This window comes from Protopterus annectens, chromosome 2.part0, assembly GCF_019279795.1.
Source record: "Protopterus annectens isolate FY-2018-M chromosome 2.part0, PAN1.0, whole genome shotgun sequence".
Classification (NCBI taxonomy): Eukaryota; Metazoa; Chordata; order Ceratodontiformes; family Protopteridae; genus Protopterus; species Protopterus annectens.
Window position 1 is genome coordinate 34,752,162 of NC_056728.1, and position 26,337 is coordinate 34,778,498.

A 26,337-nucleotide genomic window follows, 5' to 3' on the forward strand; every position below is an offset into this window, starting at 1 on the left:
TGAGGAGAGGGGTAGAAGGATAAGTTAGAGCCCTAGGCATGGGTCAGCAAGCCCTGCAGAACTGCAGATGCAAACTCTGCCCTAGACTTAGAAAAAAGAGGTAGGTGGTAATGCCGAGGGCTACCACAGCAGGGATAACCCACAGGTGATGACTGCAACAGTGAAACACGAAGAACATCAGCTTTTAACTGAGATATTCTTCTTGCAGAGAATAGGGATCCATGGGCAGACATGCAGAAATAATCGGAAATTAAGCTTGACAGAGGAATAAGATAGTCTGTAGGACAGTAACTCACACAAATATTGTAAAACCAGGGAAACACTAGAACTGAATGGGTGATAATTATTTTGTTGGCACCAACTAGAAAACCTTTTCCATTTGCTTGTATAGGATTATCTATAGCAAGCTTTCCTGCTATACAGCTTCAGAAAAACATATGCCTAAACGGTATTAAGACCCTATAATCCAGGTGGTCAGATGAAGTTGTTTGGGGGTGGGATGTATCAAACACTCTTGATCTTGTGTGAGTATATACGGTCTGTGAAGATTTTATTTATTTTTATTTATTTAACACTTGTTTACTGGGAAAGTCTGGCTTGGAATGAAGCCAATTTTCAGTGGAGGCCCAGGGAGAAACACTCCAGACACATGTCTTTGTAACGTGGGAGGAAACCCACACGGATGCAGGGAGGACATGCAGACTCCGCACAGAAGGCACCCTAGCCGAGAATCAAACTGGAGATCCTCATGCTGTGAGGCGACAATGCAACCACTGCACTACGATGCTTGAAGTAGTTGCCCTTGGCCAATTCCAAAAGAAGGGAGAACCACTGTTACCTTGTCAGAAGTGAATCACCACAGTGATTTTTGCGGAGTCCCTCTCAAATCTTCAGAAGTACATTGGAAAGGGTGGAAAATGATACAGGAACATTCCTGTCCACGAAAAAGAAAAGAAATCTATCTTCCAGGCTTTCTTGCATGGTGTCCTGGAACAGAATTTTGCCAGTTGATTGCTTATACAGGAGTTAAAAAAGTCTACCTGAGGAATGCCCACAAACGGATGAAATCTTGAAAGACCTCCTGATTCAGTTTCAATTTTTTGAGGGTCTGCCTTGGCCCTGCTCAGCTTGTCTGCCACACAATTTTGCTCTGATGGAATGTAAGATGTCTGAAGAGTGAGAATATGCTGTAAAGCTATATCCCATGCTAACATGGTTAGTCTGCATAGGGGGTAAGAATTAGTTTCCTCTTCTTTATTAATGTACCACATCACCATAAGATTGTCTGTAACTACTTGAAGAGGTCCTAGAGACCACAGATAATTCAGACAGTTGACAGCATTTATAATAGCTAGCATCTTTTTTATGTTAATGTGTTTTGGCTTGTCTTTCTTGTCCCAAAGACCCTGCACTTTTATACCTACTGACACAGCTCCCCAAAGTCTGAGGCATCTGTTGTAACTGTCTACTGAGTAGAAGGGAAGAATGGGAGCCCTGGATTCTGAGAAAATGGATTTCCCACCAAGTGAATTTCCTTTTCACAAATCCCAGAAGTGGGATTTCAAAAGATGACGGGTGTTTATGTTGGGGCAAAAGATATTTCAGATACCACTGTATCTCTCTCATGTAAAGTCTTGTGAGAGTTATCATGAGAATCATGGAAACCATGAGACCCGGAATGCTGAGGTATTCCTCCACTGTGATCAAAAAGTCAGAGTTCCAAATCCTCAGAACAGATTCAACTATAGATGTATTTTTTTCCCTGTGGAAGAAAAGCTTCTTGTAGTGAGGTGTCTAACAGGTCCTCCAGAGTCAAAAAGATTTCTGAATATTCTCATGGCATTTCAGCCTGTGTGGGAGTATCTCTTACTCAACTGAGAGATTCCCTTTCACTTTGAAAATGACTCTGCAGAAATAAACAAGTTGTGTAAATATGTAAAAGTGTGGAAACTCTGCAGCCTGCAGAGGGCTATCACAGGAGCAAGACACTTTCTGAAAACCCTTAGAGCATTGGATAGCGCAAAGTGTAAGGTAGAGAACTAATAATGTGATCTACACACAGAAAACCTTAAGAAACACCTGAAATCTAGACGAACAGGAAGGTGACGATATGCATCTTCTAAATCTAAAATTACTCGAAAACTTAAATGAGGAAAAAGGGGTAATAGGTTGTGAAAAGAAAGCATTTTGAACTTGGGCATTACCACAAACTGATTCAAGAAAGAAAGACATAGAACTGGTCTACAGAAGTTTTTTGTTTTTTTCCTTTGGCACTAAAAAGCATTCTTGAGTAAAATTCTTCCCCTATATGAGGGAAAGGAACAGCTTCTACAACCCTGAGACAACATATGACACAAGACAGGAGAAAAGTGAAGGGCTTGATCTCATGAATGAGGAGAAATCCCCTGGAAAAAAAGAAATATCCTCCCACTGTCATCTGTATCCGAGATAGATCATATTCAGTACAATCTGTCTGAAACAATCTGTTGCCAAAGAGAGAAATGGAGATTCTGATTTTCTGAAAGGGATAAGGGACACAAAAGGGTAGGATGGGAGCTAAAGTCACTTATATAGTCATTCGGACTTAAATGCCATTTACTCAGGGGGTTCCTGTTTTCTTTTTGGAACATCTCTTTCACTGCTTTTTAAACATCTACTTACCAGCATTTTGCAGAGACTGTTTCTTGCTAAAATTATACAAGGAAGCAAGAAACCCATGGAAAATATAAAAAAAGGTAAAAAAATCTGAGATATTGTCTGAATCAGTTCAACTCTCTCATCCCTTTTTTTTGATAACCTCCGCAGCAGAAGGTCCAAAAATTAAATCTCTACCCATGAAAGAATTCAAAATTTCATCTTCTGACATTTCTTCTGGGAGGTTCTGGGATTGCAGCCAGGCAAGCCTCCTTAGAACAGTACCAGTGGTGGCAGCTGGAAGTACTGTCTACAGAGTCATAAAGACATTTCAAACAATGAGTAGTGACTTGAGAAACAGAAGAAACTAAACTAAACTACGCAATGCAGAATTCTCCTCATAATAGGAAACTGAAGCCAAAATATTTCTCATACTTCACAGTCAGGATAAGCTTAAACATAAGAGCCTGACAGTTTAGAATTCTAAAAATCAAATTCATAAAAGCATACACTTTTCCCCAAACTTATCAAAAGCTTTACCATCCTTATCAGGAGAAGAATGAGGATTATCCTAATGCTTGGCAGCAGCTGGATTTACTAAAGCTACAGCTGGTGAGTCAGATCTGGGACTGGTGTATAAAAACCTGAAAGACTGAGGAATGTTGTACATTTCATCTGTTTTCTTAGAGGCAGCAGGCTGGGTGTCAAAGTACAGTTTTGTACCTACCATAAATGTAGATGTTCGAGTGCTAATACAGCTGCAGTCATAACAGATGGGGTTATCCTGCCGTCAGGCGGGTCCTCGGTCGGCCGAATTCCAAAGTCTAGGTCCGGCGTCGGATGTCGTCGCTTCTTCCCTGACGTCAGTGCGGCAGGGGTATAAAAGAACCAGCCGACGCCATTTTCTTCAGTTTTTCTTGCCCCAGATGTCAGGTGCCCCCAGAAGGAAGGCAAAACATTAATTTATGTAATAATGCAATGCAATATAATCAAGAAACAGTAGTTGCAAGCAAATACACCATAAAAGAATACCCCAATCAGGTTGTATGAGGAGGTGTTAGCCATTAGGCCTGTCCCAAGCGGGGAAGGAGGGAGGGAAACCTGGACTGCAGCTGTATTAGCACTCGAACATCTACAGTTATGGTAGGTACAAAACTGTACTATGTTCATCGTGCATACAGCTGCAGTCATAAAAGATGGGTAGAATCCCAAAGCTAAAAATGGGGTGGTAGGCAATAAGTGGAACTAGGAGGAGCAAGGATGCCTTGCAAGACTGCAGTGGCAAAGCCCGCTCTAGATTTGGAGTATAATGGTAGGTGATAGTGCTTGGAGAAAGTATGTACAGAACTCCAAGTGGCTGCTTCCAAAATATCTTTGGTAGGAACTCCCCTGAGGAAAGCTGCAGAGGTAGCTGTGGCCCTTGTGGAGTGAGATCTGATGCCTGTAGGTACAGTTTTACCATTAAAAGAATAACAAAAGCATATGCAGTGGGCAATCCATTTTGAGATTGTCAGTTTGGAAATAGCCTTCCCTTGAGCACCTGTAGCATAGGACACAAAGAGTTGCTCTGATTTTCTGAATGGCTTTGTTCTGTCCAAATAATAACGAAGCTGTCTGTGAATGTCCAAGGAATGTAGTAGTCTCTCCCCTTTGTTTTGTGGATTAGGGTAAAAGGTAGCTAAGTGGATAGCCTGATTCAAGGCTACCCTGGATACTACCTTTGGCATAAAGGAAGGGTTGGTTCACAAGGAAACTCTGTCCTGATGGAAAATGATGAAAAGCTGCACAGCCATAAGGGCCTGTAGTTCTGAAACCCTGCGTGCTGAGGTGATAGCCAGAAGGAAGGCTGTTTTCCATGACAAATATTGCAGTTCTGTTGAAGCAGCTGGCTCAAATGGAGGCAGGGTCAGTTTTTCTAGAATGAAATTGAAGTCCCAAGCAGGTACTGGTTGCTTCCTTGGTGGTTTTATATTCTTAGCCCCTCTGAGGAACTGTCTTAAGAGAGGGTGAGAGAATAAAGGAGGATCAGTGTTGTATTGAGCAGAAAAGGCGGAGGCATGGATTTTGATGGAGGAGAATGAAAGTCCACTGCTTAGCATCTCAGCTAGGTACTGTAATATTTGAGGTAAATTCACTATTCCAGGATTCTGACCCTTTTTCTGATTCCAGGCACAAAACCGTTTCCATTTTGCGGAGTAGGTTTTCTAGTAGAAGGCCTTCTGGCCTCCAAAATGACATCCTGCACCTCCTTGGAGAGTAGGGTCTGTTGTGAATTTAAGGAATCCTCCATGCGGCTAGATTGAGTGTTTTCAGCTGACTGTGAAGAGTTTTGAAGTTGTGCTGGGTCAACAGAAGCGGCATTAGAGGCAGGATCCATGGTGGGGAATGCGTCAGGCTCCTCAGGAGTGGGTACCAGTGTTGTCTTGGCCAGTCTGGAGCAATGAGAATCATCTTTGGTCTGTCTGCTCTGGCTTTTAATAGAACTTTGGGCAGCAGAGGAAGAGGTGGAAAGGCATAAACTGTCATTGTTGTCCAACTGAAAGAGAGTGCGTCCACTTTCCAGGCCTGTGGATGATAGGTCCTTGAGCAGAATTTTGTCAATTGGTAATTTCTGTGGGTAGCAAAGAGATCTATGTCTGGCCTTCCCCATGCTTGAGTTATCTTTGTAAAAACTTGAGGATGCAACTTCCATTCGTGTGGATCTGTCAAATTTCTGCTTAGGTTGTCTGCCAGCGTGTTTTCCTTGCCTGGCAGGAATTGTGCTTGAAGTTGGATTTGTAATTCCAGAGCCATTTTCCAAAGAGACATGGCTAGCCTGCACAGGGGATATGAATGGGTTCCTCCCTGTTTGTTTATGTACCACATCACTGTGGTGTTGTCTGTCCTTATCAATAGCTGGCCTGGATGCAGTAGGTCTTTGAAAGCCATAATAGCATTTTTTACTGCTAGCATTTCCTTTTGATTGATGTGTAGGTGCTTTTCTTTTTGGGACCATTTGCCCTGAATGCACTGATCTGTCATGTGCGCCCCCCAGGCGTAGTCCGAGGCGTCTGTTGTGATGATTTGATTTGCTTGAGGCAAGCAGAATGGGAGACCTATATTTCTTTGGCATGCTAGAGCCCACCACAGAAATTCCTTTTGGAGGCATGGAATCAGTGGTATAATTGTCTCCAAACTGTGGCTGTGTTGAGACCATAAGTTTTTTAGGTACCATTGAATTTTCCTCATATGCAGCTTTGCACATGGGATTAGCAGGATGCAAGATGCCATGAATCCCAGAGCCTGCAGGATTTTCCTTGCAGTCAGCCTGGTGAAGGTTGCCAGTTTTCTGAAGTATTGAGTTAGTTGCCCTTGTTTCTCTGGCGTGAGGTAGGCCATCTGGGTGTTTGTATTCAAGCTGGCACCCAGGAAAATTATTGTTTGAGAGGGTATTAGTCTTGATTTCTTTTTGTTGACTGTGTATCCCAGAGAGTTCAACAACTTTATTACAAACGCCAGGTGTTTCAGAAGTATGTGTTTGCTGTCCGCTTGGATCAGACAGTCGTCCAAGTATGGGTATATTTGTATCCCTTGAAGTCTGCAGAAGGCAATTACTGATGCCAGGCATTTCGTGAACACTCTGGGCGCAGGAGATAAGCCAAAGGGCAATGCAGAGAATTGATAATGGGTTGAACCTGCAAGAAATCTGAGGTATCTTCTACAATCTTGTCTGATAGGGACATGCAGGTATGCCTCCTTGAGGTCCAATGTTACCAGCCAAGACTCCTTGCCCAGCATGGGAAGAAGCTGCTGTAATGTGAGCATCTTGAATTTTGGTAGGAGTAAATATGTGTTTAGGATGGATAGGTCCAAAATAGGTCTCCAGTCTTTGTCCTTCCTTGGTACCAGGAATAGTCTGGAATAAAAACCTTGACCCTGTTCTTGTGCAGGTACCTCTTGAATAGCTTTCATGTCCATGAGAGCTGAAATTTGTTTTTGTGCCTCTCCCCTTTGATTTTGTGGCAGGTTTGGCATGCCTCTCATTCTTGGAAGGGTGTGAAAGTGGAATCTGTAGCCTCTGTCTATAATGTCCAGGATCCATTTGTCTTTTGTGACAATATGGCAATTTTTCGAAAATAATGCCAGTTTTCCGCCTAAAGGTGCTGCCATTAGAGCTTTGCTTGGCATGCAAAGGGGAAAGTCATTGGTTCTGCTTTCTGAATGGCTGTGATCTATCCTCTCCACCTCTTGGTGTAGGTGCTTGCCATTGTCTGCCTCTAAATGATCTTTGAGACTGCCCTCTACCCCTCGGGCGCCTGTATCTACCTCTTTGAGGTCTGTCCGTGGCTGGAAAGGACCAATTTTTTGAAGGCCAATTTCTAATGAAACGTGGAGGTTGTACCTGTAGGAAATCTTTCACTGTTTGCATTGATTTTGCCTTTTCCTCCATTTTCTTTAATACCTCCTCAGCTTTAACACCAAACAATACATCTTTTTGAAGAGGTGCATCTAGTAATTTAGCTTTGACATGATCTGGTAAGGTTTGCGCTTTGAGCCAAGCATGTCTACGTATGACTGATCCTGTAACAGCAGCTCTACATGAGGCCTCTAAAGCATCAAAACCACATTGCAAGGTATGTTTACCCACTTGTTCTGCACTATGCAACAAATCCTGCAACTCCTTCAAGTCTGGTTGTTCAGGTTGTGACATTTTGCTTTTCAACTGAGATAATAAAAACTGTTGATACTTTAACATATGGAACTGACAGTTTAATGCCCTCATGGTTAAAGTGGCCGAGGTGTATACCTTTTCCCCCCACCTTTCTAAAGCTCTGGAATCTCTTTCTGAAGGTAATGGATTTTTGGCAGTGGAGGCCTTAATTCCCTTGGGACCCTGTGAAATAGTTTCTGGGTCAGCCGCATGGCTTTTGTATAGGAATTGGTGTGAATCAGGAACCCGGTAATACCTGTCAGGCTTGACTGGAGCTGGAGGTAAAGAATCTGGGTTAAGGCTGGCCTCTGAATACACATCATCTAGTATGTCTAAGACAGGAGGGATAGCCAGAGGCCTGTGCTGAGGGAGCAAGAGGAAATCCCTGAGCCTTTTCTTGGAGTCTGAGTAATCTTGGCCTTCCCAGTGGAAGTGTTCCCTCAAGGTATGCAAGGTTTCCCCAAAAGAATAGTCCTCAGGGGGGGAGACAGAGGGAATAGACTCCTCTGCATCAGAATCTTCAAAAGGGGAGTATGAATGTTCCTGGTCTTCAGAATGTTCTGAAGTAATGGAGGCCTGGTCCGAGGAAGGGTATTCTTTCTCCACTCTGGGCCTTTTGTCCGAGGGGGGATGAGAACCCCTGATAAGAGTAATCAAATCCTCAGCCATTTTGAGCATCTGTTTTTTAGGCATGGGGCCTTGAGAGGGGCCCTGTGTAGCTTGTCTTTTAGTATGCATGGCTGCTTTAGAATTAGTGAAAGCCTTAATGGAAAAAGAAGAAGGCCTGAAGACACCTTGAGAGGTGGCAGGCCTGTCTAAACTCTGAGTTTCCCCGCCAAGAGTGGCGTCGGTATCTGTAATCGGGGTGTGGGCCGAGGAGCCTGCGACCTCGGGCACAGAAGACACCGCTAAGGAAGTGTCATCGGTAGTCAGGGGCTGCGTAGGCGCCTCGCTGAGAACCGGAGCACCTGTAGTCGGCTTTAGCGTGGTGTCGGTAGAAGTCGCGGACCTCGTATGTCGGTCCTTATCTTTGCATCTTTTACTCAAAACTGGAGTCGGAGTATCCGACGACATAATGTAATTAAACTTTTTTCCAAAATAGTGTTGGGCGAACTCCGCCCGACGCTTAATAGTGCGTTTGTTGAATGTAGCACAAAAACGACAGGCCGAGACGTCGTGGTCTGGGCCTAAGCAAGGAATGCAGAGGGAATGGAAATCCTTATGCGGTATTTGCTTCCCACATGAAATGCAATTATTAACTTTGTCTGACATCGGTCTGAGGCAAGAAAAGTTTCCCCAACGGGGTACTTAGCTTTCAAGAAGACTTCGGTAGAAAAATATTCGTAATCTCAGGAGCTGGCCGACCGGCACTTGCGAGCTGCTTCTGCTTCGGGCACCGCGCGGCAAGAAAGACTGAAGAAAATGGCGTCGGCTGGTTCTTTTATACCCCTGCCGCACTGACGTCAGGGAAGAAGCGACGACATCCGAAGCCGGACCTAGAATTTGGAATTCGGCCGACCGAGGACCCGCCTGACGGCAGGATAACCCCATCTGTTATGACTGCAGCTGTATGCATGATGAACATCTGCACGCTGTGATAAACACAACTTCTGATGCTGACAGCACCAGGGAGATGGATGATGGTTTTGGAAATTCCAGTTGTAGCGACTCATAACATTTTCAAAGGGACTAGCAAACCTCAGTACTCTCCCACTGAAATCAATGGTTCATACTGGAAACAGTCTGAAAAGAAAGAGAATCCCTTGCAAGGAGAATAAGATACCACACTCATCAGAATCTGAATCAGAAACCTGAGAAGGAAAGACTGCATCTATTCCTTCACATTCCCCTACAGATTTCAATTCTTGAACCTCTTCAGGGGAAAAAGAATCCCTGTTTCTTTTACCAGAAAGCACCTTACAAGAATGGCCAAAACCCTGCACAGGTTCCTAAGCCAAGCACAATAAATTACTCCTGTCCAAAGTAATTGACAGAGGAGAAACTAATCTTTAATTTTGTCACTTTTTGACAGGAAAATTAAGCAGAACTGACCCAGTATTGCCAGCAACAGCTTCCTCTGTGATTGGCACAATATTCTGACAAAGCACAGGCACATTCCCTGTCCCTTCTCCCACTGCCTAGCAAAGGTGACTCTCCCTTGCCTACTGAGGGGTAATCCCACAGCCACAGAGGATGTCACTAACCCTCAGTCCACAGTGGCTGTATGGATAACACCAGAAGGATCTATAAGAAAAGTTGAGTGGTCTGAGGAACCATCTTTGGCTATAGCACAGTCACCTACCTATGATGAGGCAAATTACCAGCATGTTGTGGTGGCAAAGGCTGCTTAAAAATCTTTTTCTATTTGTGCCGGGAAGGAGGTCTGACTGCGGGACAAGTAGTTTGTTGCATGGTCAAGCCAAAAATGGTGCTGATTTCCTGGGGAAGCTTAGCAGCAATAGTTGGTAAAACTGGAAAAGTAGCAAAAAATTAACTCCCTGCCCCCTCCCAAAAAAAACACAGTAAATATCACCTTAAACACTTTCCCTAGTCCCCAAAAAATAAAATAAACACAGCTTCTCCACAGAAAAAGTAGTTTGAAACCATTTTTACCACAAAAGTAAAAAGTGTGCTCCCATTTAAAAGTATACAAAAGTCAAGAAAAGGTCAAGAAAAATACTTTTTCTTAAGTTAAAGGTAGTTATTTCTCACAGTTAGTTAGTTACATTAAAAGTAATGCGGAATATTTTTTCCCGAAGGTAACTTGTCTGCCCAGCAATGGAACAGTGTTAGCCAACCAATGATCCTCAAAAATCCATATAGGAGTGCTCTTCTTGGCAGCAGGAAAGCTCTGAATAATGAGTTGGTAACCAAACCTGTCTTTTTTTACATTATCTGGGCTCAAGCTGACTAAATGGTTTAGACAAATTGAAAGTGCCCTGCAGCCTTGTAAACTGGTGGGCTGTTATATCATGTGCCGAATATAATATATACAGCTTAGATTATTGTAGCAGTGATCAATATGAACATCCTTGGTTCCTTTCCTAATTTTCTTCAGTAAATTCTAGCCCCTCTTGTCTACTACTTTCTACATCACTACTTGCAGTCATCCCTACTGGTAAAATCTCCTTTCTCCATTCCCATGTTGGCTTTGTTCTTATAACATATTCATAAAGTAGCAGAAAGTAATACTCTGCATGTCTGTTATTTTTCTTAAGGACCTGCATCCAAACTCCTACTCGTGCCTTACTTCTCATCATACCTTTCCATTTTGACTTATAACCTTCTGCTTGTGCTAAATATACAAGCCTTAACTGTGTAGCTTTAAAATATCCCTTCAAATCAGGTAATTCTAAATACCTTGTTCAATGGGAAGAATAAACATATTCCATTTAACTCTTCCCCTCTCCCCCTCCCAATTAAATTCCTTTAACTCGTTATTAATTATAATTCACCACTTCTTTTCCGGTTAATAAAAATACACCTGTCATCTTTGAAGATGTACTTTCATGGTGAATACTACACACAAGCAAAGGCGCCTGCAGGCAGGTGCAAGGGGGTGCACTTGCACCTCCCTGGAATCGGCTGGCCGAGAAATTAATTTTATTATAAATTTTATAAATTTATTATAATTTAAAAAAAAAATTTTTATCATTTGCCATGCATGGGGAAAGGTAATGATGAGTTAACATGTACTTTTAGGCAAGCTGTGAGCTTAATTTTTGCAGAGGTGTATAGCTGTGGTGCAGATCATACATAGTCCATGCTAATACAGAGAATAAGTGAAGTTAATGCTATAAGAATATGTGTGTGTGTGTGTGTGTGTGTATATATATATATATATATATATATATATATATATATATATATATATATGTTTAATTTATATTAACATGTCGCTTCTTTTAGGAACTATCTGCTGAGAAGGTCACATTTGTAATGACGTAGTTACTGTCCCCAGACACTCCTCTTTGTAGCAATGAAAATATACAAATGTGATGTGAATTTATTCAGCAGGTTCTTCATAAAGTACAAGACAGAATCCTTAGCTTTTAAGATTCCAAGTAATGTATCTGAGAAATTTTTATGAGCAAGATGGAGCAATGTGTATGCATCACTGACAAAATGGAGTGCATGTTAAAAAAAAAAGTATTGCCCAAGTACAGTTTTGTACCTACCATAAATGTAGATGTTCGAGTGTCTTCACTGCTGCAGTCATTACACTTGGGTTATCCTGTTGTCAGGCGGGCCCGCAGTCGGCCAGAGTTCCAAAGTCTTGGTCTGGCGTCGGTTGCTGTCGCTTCCTCCCTGACGTCAGTGCGCCAGGGGTATATAAGATGCAGCCGGCGCCATTTTCTTCAGTTTTTCTTGCTCCAGATGTCAGGTGCCCCCAAAAATGGTAGGCAATACATATTGCTAATAAAACATACAATAAGGTAAAAATAAAACCTTCAGTAACCAGCAAATACACCACATAGGTAGTATAGGGTTGAGAAGTATAGATAAGTCCCAGCTAAGAAATAGGGGATGGCGGGTGGGTAACCTGGACTGCAGCAGTGAAGACACTCGAACATCTACATTTATGGTAGGTACAAAACTGTACTATGTTCATCGTGTTTCACTGCTGCAGTCATTACACTTGGGTTGAATCCCAAAGCTGAGTCAGGGTGGCTGGTTCTATAGAGGGTTTGGTGTGGCTATGAGGCCCTGCAGCACTGCAGTGGCAAAGCCAGCTCTGGATCTAGAATAAAAGGCAAGTGGTAATGCTTGGTAAAGGTGTGCACTGAACTCCAAGTTGCAGCTTCCAAGATATCTTTGGTAGGTACTCCTCTAAGGTAGGCAGTAGACGTGGCAGTTGCCCTGGTGGAATGTGGTCTAATGTTACTAGGTACAGGTTTCCCATGCTGTGTGTAGCAGAAGCGGATACAGTGTCCTATCCACTTTGAAATGGTCTGCTTTGAAATAGCCTTTCCCTGTGATCCTGTAGCATATGCTACAAACAATTGCTCAGTTTTTCTGACAGCTTTTGTTTTGTCCAAGTAGAAACGCAATTGTCTGTGTATGTCCAAGGAATGCAGAAGTCTCTCCCCTTTATTCTGGGGATTTGGAAAAAAGTTGGCAAGTGGATAGTTTGGTTAAGAGCCACACTGGATACCACCTTAGGCATAAAAGAAGGGTTTGTTCTTAAAGAAACCCTGTCTTGGTGAAAAATGATGAAAGGCTCCACTGCCATTAGTGCCTATAACTCTGAGACTCTTCATGCTGAGGTGATTGCCAGAAGTAGAGCAGTTTTCCATGATACATATTTTAATTCTGCTGAGCTGGCTGGCTCAAAAGGAGGTAAAGTGAGTTTTTCCAAGACAAAATTGAGGTCCTAAGTAGGTGTTGGTGCTCTCCGGGGCGGTCTTATGTTTTTAGCCCCTCTGAGGTACTGCTTTAGCAAAGGATGAGAGAAAATAGGAGGATCTGTGTTGTAATGAGCCGAGATGGCAGAGGCGTGGATCTTAACGGATGAGAAGGATAGTCCTTTATCCGGCATCTCAGTTAAGTATTGTAGTATCTGAGGAATGTTTGGGATAAGAGGGTCAAGGCTTTGAGCCTGGTTCCAGGCACAGAATCTCTTCTGCTTTTCTGAATAAGATTTCCTGGTGCTAGGCCTCCTGGCCTCCAAAATGACATCCATAACAGCTTTAGAGAGAGAGGTGTTGTTTGTTTGACTAATTAATCTGCCATGCAGCCAGATTTAAGGTTTTGAGCTGACTGTGCAGGATCTGATTGTTTTGCTGAGTCAAAAGGTGTGGAATTTGAGGTAAAATCCATGGTGGTCCTTGAGCTAAGTTCTTTAAGATTGGGCACCAGTGTTGGCGTGGCCAGTCTGGAGCAATCAGGATCATCTGTGGTTTTTCTTGTCTGGCCTTTAGGAGTACCTTTGAAAGGAGAGGCAGTGGTGGGAAGGAATAAACTTTTAGGTTTTTCCAGCTGAACAAAAGAGCATCCACTTTCCATGCTTGTGTGTGGTAAGTCCTTGTGCAGAATTTTTGTAGTTGGCAATTCAGTGGGGAGGCAAAAAGATCTATGTCTGGGCACCCCCATTTTTGCATTATCATGCTGAAGACTTGTGGATTTAGTTTCCACTCGTGAGGATACATGATGTTTCTGGTTAAGTCGTCTGCCAGAGTATTTTTCTTTCCTGGCAGGAATTGTGCTTGCAGATGAACTTGATAAGTTAGAGCTGTGTCCCACAAGGTCATGGCTTGTCTGCATAGAGGGTAAGAATGAGTGCCCCTTGCTTGTTTATGTACCACATTACTGTGGTGTTGTCTGTCTTTAATAATAGTTGTCCTGGATGCAGAAGGTCCTTGAAAGCTGTTAGGGCATTTTGTACAGCCAACATCTCTTTTTGATTGATGTGAAGATGCATTTGGTCTGTGGTCCACTTGCCCTGAATACATTTTCCTGCCATGTGGGCTCCCCAGGCGTAATCTGAAGCATCTGTTGTTAAAGTCTGCCTGGCTGTGGGTACAGTGAAAGGCTGACCCTTGTTGAGGTGACATGCCTGTGCCCACCATCGAAACTCCTGTTGTAGGCAGGGAATTAGTGGTATTACTGTTTCCAAACTGTGAGAGTGTTGAGTCCAAACACTTTTTAGGTACCATTGTAATTTCCTCATATGCAGTCTGGCATATGGAATTAGTAGTATGCAGGATGCCATGAATCCCAAGGCCTGCAGAATTTTTCTTGCAGGGAGTTGGGACTTTGTTGCCATCAATTGAAAATACTGAGTCAGTTGTCCTTGTTTGTCTGGCGTGAGATAAGCCATCTGGGCTGTTGTATTTAAGCTGGCACCCAGGAATATTACCTCTTGTGAGGGCACTAGTTTTGACTTCTTTTCGTTTACTGTGTACCCTAGGCAAATTAGCAACCTTTTTACAAACGCCAGATGCTTTAGAATAATGTTCTTGCTCTCTGCTTGAATAAGGCAGTCGTCCAGGTATGGATATATTTGAATTTCCTTTTGTCTGCAAAATGCAATTACTGGTGCCAGGCACTTTGTGAAGACCCTGGATGCAGTAGATAAGCCAAAGGGCAGTGCAGAGAATTGGTAGTGCATTGAACCAGCTATGAATCTGAGGTATCTTCTGCAATTTTGTCTGATAGGGACATGCAGGTATGCCTCTGAGGTCCAAAGGAACAAGCCAAGCCTTCTTGCCCAGCATGGGAAGAAGCTGCTGTAGTGTCAACATTTTGAATTTCGGAACATCCAGGTAAGTATTTAGAGTAGAAAGGTCTACTATGGGTCTCCAGGCTTTGTCCTTTCTGGGGACCAGGAAAAGTCTTGAGTAAAATCCTTGTCCTTGCTGTGGCACTGTTTGAATAGCTCTCATGTCCATGAGGGCTGTAATTTGTTTTTGTGCCTCTGCCCATTGATTTTGTGGCAGGTCTGGCATTCCTTTTAGCCTTGGTAAAGTGTGAAAGTGGAACATGTAACCTTGAGACACAATATTCAGAACCCATTCGTCTTGGGTGATTATTTGCCAATTTTGAGAAAAAAGTGCTAGTTTCCCCCCTAAGGGAGCTGCCAAAAGGGAAGTGCTTGGCATTCGAAGGGGGAAGTCATTGGGACTGTTTCCTGTAAGGTTGTGACTTGTCTTCACCTCCTTTTGGGGTTGAAGCACCCCACTGTCGTGGTCTGTAAGAGCCTTTGGGCTGAGATCTGCCTCCTGGGTGTCTGTATCTGCCTCTTTGTGGCCTGTCTGACACTGGAAAGGACCAATTCTTTGTAGGCCAATTAATGCTAAATTGTGGTGGCTGTACCTGTTAAGAAATCCTTCACTGTTTGCATAGATGTTGCCTTATCCTCCATTTTCTTTAATACCTCTTCTGCCTTAACACCAAATAAAATGTCTTGCTGTAAAGGGGCATCCAATAATTTTGCCTTAACATGATCTGGTAAACTTTGTTTTTTAACCAAGCATGCCTTCGAATCACAGATCCTGTAACTGCTGCTCTACAAGAAGCCTCTAATGAATCAAAACCACATTGCAGAGTATGTTTTCCCACTTGTTCAGCTGCATGCAATAAATCCTGCATTTCCTTATAGTCAGGATGTTCTGAACTTGTAATTATTTTATGTTTTAACTGAGACATTAAATATTGTTGGTATTTAAGCATGTAAAACTGGCAATTTAAAGCCCTCACTGCTAAAGTTGCTGAAGTGTAAACTTTCTTCCCCCATCTGTCTAATGCTCTAGAATCCCTGTCAGAGGGAACTGGATTTTTAGCCGTGGAAGCTTTTACCCCTTTGGGACCCTGGGAAATAGTTTCTGGGTCAGCAACAGCGTTTTTATAAAGAAATTTATGAGAGTCAGGGACTCTGTAGTACCTGTCTGGCTTGACTGGAGTAGGGGGTAAAGAATCAGGATTTAAACTGGATTCAGAGAACACATCATCCACAATATCCAACACTGGCGGAATAGCAAGGGGCCTGTGCTGAGGCAATAAAAGAAAGTCTCTGATCCTTTTCTTGGATTCTGAGTAATCCTGGCCCTCCCAATGGAAATGCTCCCTCATGGTATGTAAAGTTTCCCCAAAAGAATAATCCTCAGGAGGAGAGGCTGAAGGAATTGATTCTTCAGCGTCAGAGTCCTCATAGGAGGGTAAAGAGTATCCCTGGTCTGAAGAGGTATCTGAATATATAGAAACCTGGTCAGAGGAATCATAGTCTGTATCCTGCCTAGGCCTTTTATCAGGAGGGGGATGGGTACCCCTGATCAGAGTAATTAAGTCTTCAACCATTTTGAGCATCTGCTTTTTAGGCATGGAGGCCTGTCCAGGTGAGTGTTGTACTTGCTTTTTTGTCTTTAATGGAGTTTTAGACTTGGCTGTAGTTTTCATGGTAAGCTGTGAAGGTCTGAAAACACCCTCAGAAGCCGATGCCTGCTCAGCGGCTCCGGACCCATCTGAAGGGTTAGTCTCCATAGGCCCAACACCTTGAGTATCCAGAGGCCTAGACATCTCCACGTGGGAGTCGGATGCGGCCTGTGGCTCTGAGGTTGCGGGTGTCAGGGGCTGCGAAAGCGCCTCACTGAGAACCGGCGAACCGGCGACTGGCCTAGAAGAGGCTTCATCGTCAGGTTTGGGCCTCGGGTGCCTGTCCCTATCCTTGTCTTTGCGTTTTTTGTGTATTCCAGTCGTCGGTTGCTCCGACGGCATGGTATAATTAAATCTTCGGCCAAAGTAATGGTGAGCAAAATCAAACCGACGTTTAGTAGTGCGTTTGTTAAATCTAGCACAAAACCGACAACTAGTGACGTTGTGATTTGGGCCTAGGCATGGAATACAGTAAGAATGAAAATCCTTATGAGTATTTGCTTCCCACAAGAAATACAATTATTAACTTTTACTGACATCGATCTGAGGCAAGAAAAAGTTTCCCCAACGGGGTACTTAGCTTTACTGAAGACTTCGGTTCTGAAAATCGAATTTGATATCTCAGGAGTCGGCCGACCGGCACTTGCGAACTGCTTTTGCTTCGGGCACCGCGCGGCAAGAAAGACTGAAGAAAATGGCATCGGCTGCATCTTATATACCCCTGGCGCACTGACGTCAGGGAGGAAGCGACAGCAACTGACGCCGGACTAAGACTTTGGAACTCTGGCTGACTGCGGGCCCACCTGACGGTAGGATAACCCAAGTATAATGACTGCAGCAGTGAAACACGATGAACATCATATAGTTTCTCCAATGGCAAGCTGGCTAAAAGCAAACCAACACCTTACTTTTTGATATGGATATTTTTCTGTGGGGGAAAGCCCTCCATACCTTCATGCAGAATGGTTTACCCATCGCTCATAATGCAGTAATTTCTGAGATGGTTACTTGGTGAAGAGGGCAAATCCTTACTACTGATCATACTCAACTGAAATTGTATTTCATCCCACTGCTGTTATTCAAGTAAAAGAATGTTGCTCAACTTTACAATACAAGTTACTATATGTGCAAGTGTGGAGACATGAAAATTGCACTTAGGAGCCTCAAAACACCAAGCTTTTAAAATCAGAAGGAAATGGAATAAACTCACCAAGTTGGATAGAGCAGTAGCTGTAATTAACTACCACATTTTGCATGTGATAATTACTCACTCTTTCCATTCAACTAAGTAAAGCTGAGTGTGTATGTTAATGAGATAAACCGCTGTGGCAATGACAGGGAAGTAGAGATTTAGCCAGTCTTTTACTGTATGAAAGTATTCCCCAGCTGGAATACTGAAGTATGCAGCTCAGTATTTGAAACTGGTTGTAAAACTACATGTAATTAGATAATGTTTTCTTAGCTCATCATCACTATTTCTTTATCTTTTAACTATCTTTTACTTTTTTGCTCGTATTGCTTGTAGTTTTCCCGAAACCCATACTTTAACCTTTTCTTCCCAATACCTTAAACCTTACTAAACTTTCATGTCTCCACTATCTCACACCTCAGTATAGTTTCCAGATCGAATAATATAGCTGCTGTCCCACTGCTTTATTTAGGTGTTCATTTAGCATCTTTTTTTATCAGTTTTAATGGTGCAGCAGGTAGCACAATTTCCTTTGATGCCTAGAATATGAGAAGCCTGTGGGTTCTGTTGCTCCATAACAGGTGCTTAGATTCATGTGACAGTAATGGCCTGATGCACTTTGAGAGGCCGTCATTCAAAGAAGTCCTATCCAGCTTGTCATTTACTGAAAAGAGCATGGGAGAGCAGGGACTGTTATTTGCATTATTTACAGAAACAATATATCTCTTCCATTCATTTTTAATTCACACATATAGCCTCAAAAAAAAAAAAAAAAAAAAAATATAGCAGAAACAGAGAAACTTCAGACCTTCCAAAGATAGCATCAGCATTTTTCTCACAAAGAAAAAAAAGATAAGGAAGGAAAGACACAATAAAATTATGAGACCAAGACAATGTTTTGAAATTAATTGTATTTATTTGTTCTTTCTTTCCCATCCATCCACAGATGTCAAAAATCTCTTTTAATAATTCATTATTTTCCCACTTCTTACTGCTTCACGTGTGCCTTTCCACATAAACCACACATAACTCAGCACCGTCACATTGCAGTGAAAGTGCAGTCTAAGTTAAGGTGCTACACAGGAGAAGACTAAAGAGGAAGAACATTTTTTGAAATAAAAAAAGAAATGTAATTTGCCGTACATCGATTATATAATGGATACAAAAAAAGGAGACAGATATTCATTTTCATTGTATGTCACGTACATTTTCATTGCCTCATTTATGCTGCTCATTCTTGACACTTGCAACTTTTTCTCTATTCTTCCAAAAGCCTTTTACTCTCTTAAAAAAACAAAAATTCTCATTCCATTGTTTCCTAGTGACCATTACAGCCCATGTCTTCTTTTCACTTATTACTGGTAAATTTCTATGTAACAGCGTTTGTCCCAGGGTTTACATTCTTTTGTTATACTTTTTTCATATGTGTTTATGCTCATTCTGCTTCATATTTTGTCAACTTTCTGTAACATAAAAAATGCCTAGTACATAACCAATACAATTTTTGAAGCCAGTCTGTCGCAGGTTTTATTTCCCATTTTAGCCATTTCCACTTACTTATAGCTGCAAAACTTTTGCACATATATAGTATAATTAATACAGTCAGGAAGGTGAATCAAATAACTTTTCCATGGTTCTAAAAATGTGTGCAAGGAGTCTATGATTTGAAAACAGCCCAAAGGTAAACTTACCCTGCCACTGGCCAGATGCATTTTCTTTGAATGCGAGTTTCAATGTTGTTTCAGTGAATGTGGGTTTCAAAGGTAGAGAAGTTTTAATGCTAAGTCTCTTTTCATTGTAAGACTACTGCTTTGTTTAGGTTTAGTAAATGTCTATCAGTGTTTGTGCTATAAAATTTGAAAGAAAAGTTGTAAATGAAATCCAAATATCTGTAATCATTGTAGAAGTAAAGCATAAAACAGTATGCACACTGAGAGATTTGAACAGTGTCTATGACAAATGGGGAGAAATAGCCAAGTAATGGGACACTGGAATGGCTGCGTGGGTGGGTGGGGGGCTGAGTGGGCGGGGACAGCAGAGGGTGGGGCTGCATAGGCGGGGCTTGGGTTTGCACCCCCCTGCACAAAATCCTGCGGGGTTCCCTTGCACACAAGTCTACTATCTTCTAAGACAATGCTTCAGCACTTGATATAAAATATATAACAAATGTACTGAATCCCAAGCAGGTCTGTATGACTAACCCAAGGTGATGTGCAGTTAAGACATGATCCCCTGCAGTGCTACGTTATCAAATTCTGCTGTACTTAGAAAAAGGGAATCGATTTTGCAGTGCTTTTTAACTGTATGGATCATCAGACAGCAGCAGCATCATGAGTCCAGGCACAGATGTCTTTAATAAAAAAAGGCAACTTTAAAGAAAACACAAAATAGGAATGGGATTTAAGTGAAAAGTCAAAATGACTAGAATCTTCTTACCTTTGAACTTTGCCTAATAAAAGAAAGTCTGTCCACTGAACTGACATCAAGAAGATCTTCCACACCATCTGTCAGCCCTGAAAGTGAAGAGCGCTTCAGCCAGTTTCCTGTTTAAGAACCAAATGACAAAAGTTTAGTGAAATGTAATGTAAGAAAATATTTTGGAAGAAGTATGAATTAAGGATATTTATGCATATGCTAGTGAATTACCATACACTCTGAGCTTGAACTGCATTTCTAGAAATGAAAAAAATGCTTACTAACACCTGACTAAGATCAGCACAAACGATCTACCACACTGCAATACAATCAACTGGAAACATTATTAAGACAAGTCTCAAAAATCCAAAGTAATTACTAGTGCTACCTTGCAGCATGAGTGAAAGCACTTGTGTGTTTTTATTTTAGCCACCTGAACAAAATTCTGTACTTTGAAAGCTTATCCATACGAGCAAGATTTATTTCTGGTAGCCTGAATTATTTTTAACTATTCTTGAGATTAGGCTAAAAGAAGGCAGTCTGGTGACTAATGTAATGAACTAAGGTTGTGAGCGGTTTCCTGCAGTCAAGAGTTTGATGCCCTTAACTCTTTATTTAATTATTGTGTGACTCTGAGCATGTTGTTTAACCAGGGAGTGTTCCCAGGATGTCTGAAAATGGTCCCTGTCGATCAATACTCCACTACAGTTAAGAAACACCCCCCCACCAAAAAAAAAGGGAAGATGGTAATGCTTTGTTTTCTGAAGTTTGCAATAACTGTAGCTGAATATCAGTAAATATTTTTGCAGCTGTGGATAGCCCAAATGACAGTATTGCAAACCGGAAGAAGAATTTTGAGTTATTTAGAATCTTAGGAACTGCCTACTTGAACACTGAAATATGCATACTCAGTATCCAAAGGTGCCACGTTAACAGCCTTTTTTTCTGGGAACAGGGATACTATTCTTACCATTATTGTTCTGAAAGGTGAAGAACTCTCTACATTCTTAGTGTTATATTATTTTACAACCAGGGACAGTCTGGAGTAAAATTAATTCTCTCTTTGAATGGAAAATTCTGAATGTGCTCTCTTTTTCTCTAGTAGCTTATTTATTAATAAAAAATGGAAGTTTTATCTGATGGGTACAGGTATGTGGTCTTTGCATAAGCTATTGTGCCACATTTAGAAATTGCTTGGAGAACCCAGATGTTTTGAGATTATTGCTGCTTAATTCTCATGTTGGTAGCTTAAACTGCACATCATTTCCCATGGTAAAAGGTAGTCTATGAGGGAAGGATTCAAGCACTAGGGAGATCTCAGATGATAGTTCCCTTTCCCTCCTCAACCTGTAACTAAGACTGACTACTTTGCTTATGCAGTTTTAAATTTTTCACTTTTTTGAACAGACATTTGATTGCAGTACAAAAAAAAATCTCTTGCTAGCGGAAAAGTATTGACAAACAGTATGTATGTGCGCACTCGTGTGTGTGTGTGTGTGTGTGTGTGTGTGGGGGGGGGGGGGTATGAATCACCTCTTAACCGATTACCTTTTTTGCCTTTTTCAAGGATTGTAATATCATCTGTAGGCTGATAAAACAGTAAGTTTAGTATAACAAGAATATCTGGTAATTATCTGTTTAGATTGTCTTTCTGTCCCAAGCCACACATGCCTTCTCAAAACATCATGCATAGTTGTCCATGAAGATGCATAAACAGTATTATACTTCATTTCTGTATACATATTCCTATTTTATCAACCATGCCATTCAATCTCTCTGTTTCATAATTAATGTCAGACTATCAGTTTTGATTCAGTACGGAGCTTAATTAAGTGATCATATGAGGCATGTAATTAAAGACAATACAAACTAGTTACTGTATGTACAAACCTTCTTATATCTGTCTGATAAACTTGATTCCCTGTCAAAGGGAAATATGTTTAATGATATAGTCTTTCTTGCTGGAGATGAAGTGATGAGAGAAACACTTGAAAGGGCCTGCTGGGTGGCTCTTATACAAATCTTGTCTATCAGCTGGAGTGCTATAAAGCCTGTCTGCCCTTTTTAGTGTTAAAGGCTTGATTATCAGGGTGCTGATATCTGGAAGATTTGAAACAAACAAATCATGGATGATCACATCATTTCTGGCAATACCACTACCCGCCAATCTTTTTCTCATGGTATCAGAATCCTGAAGGTCATTCAGTTATTGAAAAGGCTATGTCTTGTGGAAGGAGATGACAACACTGAGGGGATACATCCTTGTGGTATGGGTTAGGGAGAAAAGAAAAGGAGAATCAGTCTATCTCATATAAAACCTTCTTTTTCTTGCCAACATTTGTTTGGACCACAGTTTCCCTGAATTTTATACGAAAACAGACCTACAATGGTCCAAGCAAGACAGCAGAGCTTACTGCTGCTCTGCAAATGCAGCTTTGTAAATGACTTTAAATTGCCCTCTACCACAAACACGCTTGTTACGTAACATACTTGACATGGCAGAAGGTGAAAGTAAAGCCTATCTAGTCCGCCCATTAAATTCTACCTCTCCTCTATCCCCACCTTCTGATTCTACTACCTTTGCTTAAGGACTGACTGCTTGTAGTTGAGTCCCTTGAGGACAACCACTCTCCCGCTGAGTCAGTCAAACACACAGATGATTAAGCTATTCAAATTTGACCATGAATGAGGCACTCGACTACTGGGTCCTACAAATTCTTAAGTTATCTACCCATTAATGCAACTGCATAAATACAAAAGGTACTACACAGAAGAAATGCCAACCAGTGCACACTTAATAGGATCATAGAAGATTACTAAACTATCGATCTGGAGGCCATTTTAAGCCTAGCCGTTTCAATGCAATGTAATACTGTACAGGTACTAGTCAATACGCAAGACTGCATTTAGTGATGACTGCCCATGTCCAGGAGGGATGTGGGTTCTATCCCCAGTAAGAATTTATGGTGTCCCATCCACTCATCCAGGTTCTTCTTGAACAGTGTCATAGAGGTGCTCTGTTTCACATGAATTGGTAGCCTGTTCCAAAGATGTGGCGGAGATAAATCTGTACCTCCAGCATGCCCTATTTAAATCTCAGGCCATATTTAAGTTCTTGGAACGGGTAGCCCTAGACTAATTTGATTTACAGATATGAAGTAAGTTCATTAGGTTTGGGTCTTGGGTTGCTCTGTAGGCCAGGCAAAAGTCTTCCTTAAGAAGTCTATATGATATGGAGTACAGTGACAGGAATTTTAGTTGGTCCGTGTAAGGCACATGCTGGAGGCCCTTGATCTTCTTTGTTAGAAACCTCTGAGGTCTCTCCAATTGCTGCAGGTGCGTAGTACGGTACATACCAAATGGGGCATTATACTCAATTATGGGCCGGATAAGTGCCAAGTACAGGGGGGTTTATAACTTCTTTTGCTCTTAGGGTGATACCTTTACTAATGACGTGAGCTAATTGAAAAGCTTTCATTACAATGGTAGACATGTGGTGGTCGAAGTTAAGGTCACAGTCAACCTGTGATCCCAGGTGCCTTACCACTTCATGGGTACTTAGCGTACTGTTATTGATTTGACAGTGTGAAGAGACATTAGGGGCTAAGTAGGCTATCAATATGACTGTTCAGTAGACAAAATCAGTGGATTATAATAAAGATAATTAGCCTGCTTAGTTTGCAGTGGGTTTACGTTGCTTTGTTAAGCTACCCTACAGATATTGTAAGCAAAATGCAGGACAAAATAAACTGTTTGAATGCTACTGCTGTGGGGAATACATTACATCTGTTTGATTACCACTTTCTTAAATTCTGGTAATAAAGACAAATGTGCATGACTGCTTTGGACAAAAAAAATCACCAAAGGAAATAAATAGACACCTAAATAAGGGCTACCCAGGCTGAATCACTTATGACTGTTCAGTGTTTTTGCCTACTGACTTCTTAATGTTGGATAAACTGGGCAGTAATAATATTCAGATTGCTTATTCTATACTACTCCATGTGAATGGCCTACACAGTCAAAACTGCTAGAACAACACCTTTATTACATTACAGTGAAGGAAAAGAACAGCTGAGCTGTCAAGATAAACAGACACCATAATCACTGCAGGCACTGACAGATTTCTGTTATAGTCACTGTAGCAACAGGCCATTTATGTAGTTACAATGCATTAGTACAGTGGTACATGGTGATAAGTCAGTCAATATGAAAGCAATATGTACTTCAGACAAATGCATCCATGACTCCCTCAGACTCTACCACAAATGAACTACCAGGAGTAGGAGCACCTGAGTCATGAAACACCTTGCAGAGAGCAGGTGATACTTAAGCACATAGCAGGTGTACAGCTCCATCTTCATCCGCACTCCTCCTTCATCAGTCCCATGCTTTATTAAGTGTCTAAAAGAATTCCCTCTCTACCTCCCGTTTTGGTAGTCTGTTCCATGGGTTTACAATGTTTTCAATGAAGAAGTATATTTGCAATTCTGCTACATTTTGCTGCTTGTGCCACTTCCTCCCTACTCAGTCCTCTCTGTTCAAAACAAGTTTGTCACAACATCCTGACAAGATCATACACACCCGTATCACATCATTCTTGCTTCTTCTGGTTTCTAGAGAAAAGAACCATTGCTCCTCTAGCCTCTGACCATATCTTTTTCCCTCTGTCCCATGCACTCTTTTGGTGGCATTTATCTGAACTCCTCTCAGCAGCCTGAAATTTCTGTCCACTTGTGTCCTCAAAACCTGCACAAAGAACTCAAGGTGTGGCCTGAACAGGGTCCAACATGGCACAAACAGGTGAAATGCCTCTCTTTTTGGAGTCTATCTTCTGAAGATACACCACACATTTAGCTTGCCACCTTCACTGCCCTTCTAACCTGTTCCCAATGTTTGAGTCAATCAACACTCTTCAATCCTTTTTTCCATTCTGTTGCTATCAGTTTTACTCTCCCAGCTGATACTTCCAACCAGGTTACTATGGCCCACATGTAGTATTTCAGATGTGTTTTACTAATGAAGGTGAACCTTGAGTACCGAAAGAAAGTCAGCTATGGGCAAACATGCACTACCCACATCAGGATACATTTTGCTCTTATTACACAACGCTAACACTTAAAAATATGTCCTACCTTTACTTAAGTAATCATCATCATCAATGTCCTTCTGACATTTTATACAAGGGGTTGGGGTGTCTCATCAAATGTGACTATCACCTACAACCAATGTTCACACTGCCGGGTATGTCATTGTATAAAAAATTATTTTTTCTTCTGTCTCCTCCTGTTTAATGCAGGTTATCTGGGATGGCCTAGCAATGTACTGTTCATACATGTGTCTTAAGTACAGGACAGTGCTTCGCAAATAGGTTCATACTAGGCTAATTGCTCTTGCGAGCCATTGTAAGCCTAGCCAATTATCCCTTGTGAGACTCAAACCCTGCACCTTGTGTTTGTAAGGCAAGCACCTTAACCATTAGGCCACCCTCCCAACCCAGTTTCTGTCACAGTGTTTTTTTTTCCCTTAAGGGAGAAATGATTACAGATGGACAGTGCAAGCGTCCAGTGGTTTATATTAGGAAACTTGTATTCCACTTTTCTAGCATGAGCAGTATCAGTGATAAATATTCTTTTGAACAAGATTTCTAAGCCTTTGTTTTACTTTCTAACGGCTCAAGGTTAGCTATTGGCTCTTTCCGAACCTTTGGAAAATCAATCCATATACTTAACTGCATTTATCAGCTCTCTTTTATATTGTGCTTCCACTTGTATGGATTTTTCAAGCACCATCTGGTATATCACACTGCTCAGGAATAACACCCTTGGTGGTTGCTTTGTTAAAAAGTTACATTTTACATCTCAATCACAATACTTTGGTCACAGTAACAAGCCTCTTTGCCAAATCATGAAACAAGTCACAGGCAGTTCCAATGTTCTAATTCATCAGTGCCAAAAAACATTATTTAGAACTTAATTTTGTATTAATGTAATGTCCCCTTTTAGTATTATTTTAGCAACTCAAAGTCAGTTTGACAACATTACTTCATATCACTTTGTAAAAATTCAGTAGCCACATGGATTTCAGACTGACTTTTCTTTTGCTCTCGAAATTAACAGACATATCTTTTTGTTCTGCTTGCAAGTTATACACATTTTTACAGCATTTCATTGTTTCAGCCACAATATTTAATATATTTATTTTTGTTTGCTGTATTTCTAATCATTTTTTCTTCTGCAATCCACTGTGTTCTATCACAGCCTGTGTTAGAGCCTCAATACCTTTTTTCCATCATAGCCAATTAAGTATTAACACTGCTTAATCTTTCATTATCAGTTCCGAAATATTTTGACATTCAGCATTATTTTGTATGTTAGCACTACCTCAAGATATACACAGCTGGTTATCAGCACCCTGCTGGATTTCATTTAAAGTACACTTAGTAGAATGGCCGCGGTGGTGCAGTGGTTAGCGTTGTTGCCTCACAGCAAGAGGTTCTCCTGTTCGATTCTCGGCTGGAGCACCTTCTGTGTGGAGT

At 41.5% G+C, this 26,337-nt stretch overlaps 1 protein-coding gene across 1 annotated transcript in view; it reads right to left on the minus strand.

Moving 5' to 3' along the window:
- The window catches only part of UNC80 (unc-80 homolog, NALCN channel complex subunit), a 5,631,640-nt gene that overhangs the window by 3,381,195 nt on the left and 2,224,108 nt on the right, over positions 1-26,337 (minus strand). Inside the window, exon 19 of the mRNA XM_044060513.1 lies at positions 19,821-19,927. Coding sequence (XP_043916448.1) covers positions 19,821-19,927 — 107 coding nt within the window. The remainder of the gene's footprint in view (positions 1-19,820; positions 19,928-26,337) is intronic.